The sequence below is a fragment of the Setaria italica genome, chromosome II (assembly GCF_000263155.2).
Source record: "Setaria italica strain Yugu1 chromosome II, Setaria_italica_v2.0, whole genome shotgun sequence".
NCBI lineage: Eukaryota > Viridiplantae > Streptophyta > Magnoliopsida > Poales > Poaceae > Setaria > Setaria italica.
In genome coordinates, this window is record NC_028451.1 from 43604797 (window position 1) to 43608062 (window position 3266).

The window sequence follows — 3266 nt, forward strand, 5'->3', positions numbered from 1 at the left end:
TCTCCCGTGCCTCTTCATCTATTGACATGACTGCTGCTGCTGCTCTTGGGCTGCTACCTGGATCTCCTACCAGGCACTTTGTGCCACCCCCTCTGTCGCCATCTGCTGCTAACAATGGTGGAGGAGCTGCTGCTCATTGGCTCCAAGGTAGCAGGCTGCGTTCTTCTTTCAATGCAAGGGATGCACAGGCTGATGACCTTGGCGCGCTCCTTGAATGGGAATCACAATACCTTGGAGCGCTCAGCCTCCCACAGAGCAGCCGATCCCAGCCCCGTCTTTCTACTGGTCTGAGCATTCATCCGACAGCAATGGCTCCATCTAACCTCGAGGAGATGTATGCTTCAGACGTGGCAATGTCACCAAGGTTCACCAATGACCAAGCTCACTCAGTTTACTCACCAGCACACAAATCGGCCCTTCTAAACAAGTTTCATCATCAACAAAAGGGTCTCCTGTCACCTGTTAATACCAACAGGATGTTCTCTCCAAGGGGTCTCGATCCGTCAATTATCCATTCTCCATTTGGTGGCATGTCTCCTCGGTCCCCTCGGACCATGGAGCCAACATCTCCCCTAAGTGCCCGTGTTGGAGCTACTGTCACACAGCCACAGCGTGATATGTTTGATCATTTCTCTTCCATGAACAAGCATCAGTTGCCATCTGTTGGTTCGCCACGGAATCTTAATGCTTCATGGGGTAACATTGGTACCCCAAAGAGTAAGGTTGACTGGGGTGTTGATAACGAAGAGCTGGTCCGTTTGAGGCATCCTGCGCAACCTGGAGCTGCAGGAGAGGAACCAGATGTGTCATGGGTGCAGTCACTGGTGAACAATGCTGAGCTGAATGGCAAGAGGGGCGAAATGGCAGGCATGGCCTCTCGACCAATGAGTAGGCCTGACCTGAGCAGTCAGGGTGATTTAGTGGATCAGACGATGATTGCTTCTTGGCTTGAGCAGCAAATGCACTTGGAGCCGAAGTAACTGTTAAGGGAGGCCTTTACTGCCAAGGTGGATGAAACCTTCATTTTGCTGGATTAGTTACCGAAGAATAGTTATTTGTCCTAGTAAATAATAATATTCTTTTGTATTCTTGAAATTTTTGTTCCCAAAGTCAGAGATGGTGGTCTTCAGCAAAGCATTCGGTCAGAGATTGGTAGCTGAAAGCAGCTGCCCAGAATTGGTAAACAACCTCGTTACTTTGGAGGTCCTAACTAGTATTCTTTTCATTAGTTCAGATGAGGTAAGATTCATATGGTCCACCATGAGTCAATAGTAATTGTGTTGATCTCTGTAACAAAAGAGATTATAGTTCTTTCCCCCCGCATTTATCAATGAATGATTTCATGAAAACATTCATAATCCAATTTGTTGTTCCTCTGTTGAATACATGTGTACTTCTGTTTTTCCCATTTCCTGTGTTTGATTGATCCACTGTTGAATAATACTGGCTGTGAAATGGTCCCATTATAAAATAATTTTGTATTCCTGTTGATTCTGTTATAAGAGCTTCCAAATTTGGACACGATTCTTGCTATGCAGAACTGTGTTATACCAAAATACCCAAGGGTATACGAGAAGCAGTTCGTACTTCGTATTGCTGTCCTTGTTGCATTTCATTAGCGTACTATGATTATTTTGTGGTAATAACTTGACGGACTATTTAACGATTGACTTCTGTTAGTTTTTTCCCCGAAACAGTTTCTGTTAGTTTCTAAACAAAATTATCATTGGCTACATAATACCTTTACCCAAAAACACATAGATATATACAATATCTAGCAAAAAAATCAAAACGAATATATGTAGAAAAATCAAAACGAATATTGTTTTAAGATGGAGGGAGCAAATTGAGAAAATCTCTTGTGCGCCATTGGCGTAAACCTAAATATACCACCGAAAAAATACAATCCCTTGTGTTGGTAGGACAATCTCAGAGATGATTCCACCTTTTATGCAGCCGTATGAGTATGGTGGTGTATGACATGGCCTGTTCTTCGTTGAACAAAAAGTTGGTCAAGAGTACAGCCGCCTTCCCACCAGAAAGGTGAGCAGCTTCTGTCAAAAGCAAGACAACGTTTTGCTCCATTGCGATTTCGTTCAACAACCGTCACGTGGCACTGTTTCAGCAAATTCCAAATCGGGATTTGCTATGATCATCAATGTATTTCTGGTTGCAGCAAATTGACAACATGCTGATCCAGTGTATCTACATCAATCTCTGCATATATACAAATATACTAATCAAGGAAAGCATGCACAAGTTATGTTCCAAAACATGTTCAAATCGGCCCCTCCCTTTCGAGCCGCTCGCGTCGTCCCAGGGGGCGACCCGGGCGGACCACCGCCGCACGCCCCCCAGCTCCTCCGCCCCCCGTTCCTCCACCTCGTCGCTGTCGGAGCGCACCGCCGGAAGGCCGCACGGGTGCAAGGACGGCGGCGGCGAGGCCTCCTCCCGCGCATCTTCCCTCTCTCCCGAGCCATCGTTCCCCACCGGAAACCCTAGCGCCGCCACCCCTTCTCCCTCCCCCTCCCATCTCGATGTCGCCGGAGCTGGCCTGCCATATGCCCGTGCGGCAGCTAGGAGGGCGTGGCGGCGCCGGAGTCCTCTGATTCGAGCTGCTCTAGCCCAGATCTGGGCTGAGTTGGGCGAGGGCAAGTTGCCCGCGGCGATGTCGGCGGAGGCTGCGCGCGGTCGTGTGGCCTGCGGCGGCAGCGGCAGCACGGGGGCGAGGTGGCCTGCGGTGACGGCGACGGTCCGCAGCCGCGCGCGGGTGATGGCCTGTGGCGGTGTCGGCGATGGCCGCACGGGGGCGGTGGCCTGCGGCGGCCGCCGCGCGGGTGAGGCGGCTCGTGGAGTGGGAGCTACAGGCTTCGGTCATCGAGCTTCCGTCTACTCCGCCGGAGACGCACCTGCACTGTGTAGGCGTCGGCGAGGTTGCAACCGCGGCAAACTGGTTTAGTAGAGTTTTGTGAAAATCAGTTAGTAGAGTTAGTTTGTTTTAGTAGAGTGAGATCAAGCTTGTTAGCAATGTGAGAATCAATTAGTAGAGTTAGTTTATTTAGTAGAGTTAGCTCAAGCTTGTTAGTAGAGTTTTGTGAGAATCAATTGGTAGATTTTATTTGTTTAGTAGAGTTAGCTCAGTAGAGAGAGCGCTCAAATTGTAAGCTAGCAACCTCAGCATCTCGATCATTTGTATCCTCGTTAAGCTTTCTAATAAACCCGTGTGGATGCCTTTATTAAAAAAAACATGTTCAAATCGAAACATA

General features: G+C 48.6%; 1 protein-coding gene across 1 annotated transcript in view; it reads left to right on the forward strand.

Annotated features, from left to right (window-relative positions):
- LOC101784404 (zinc finger CCCH domain-containing protein 50-like) overlaps positions 1-1474 on the forward strand; it is a 3108-nt gene extending 1634 nt beyond the window's left edge. Inside the window, 1 exon segment of the mRNA XM_022824356.1 lies at positions 2-1474. Coding sequence (XP_022680091.1) covers positions 2-980 — 979 coding nt within the window. The 3' untranslated portion in view covers positions 981-1474.
- The last annotated feature ends 1792 nt before the right edge of the window (positions 1475-3266 follow it).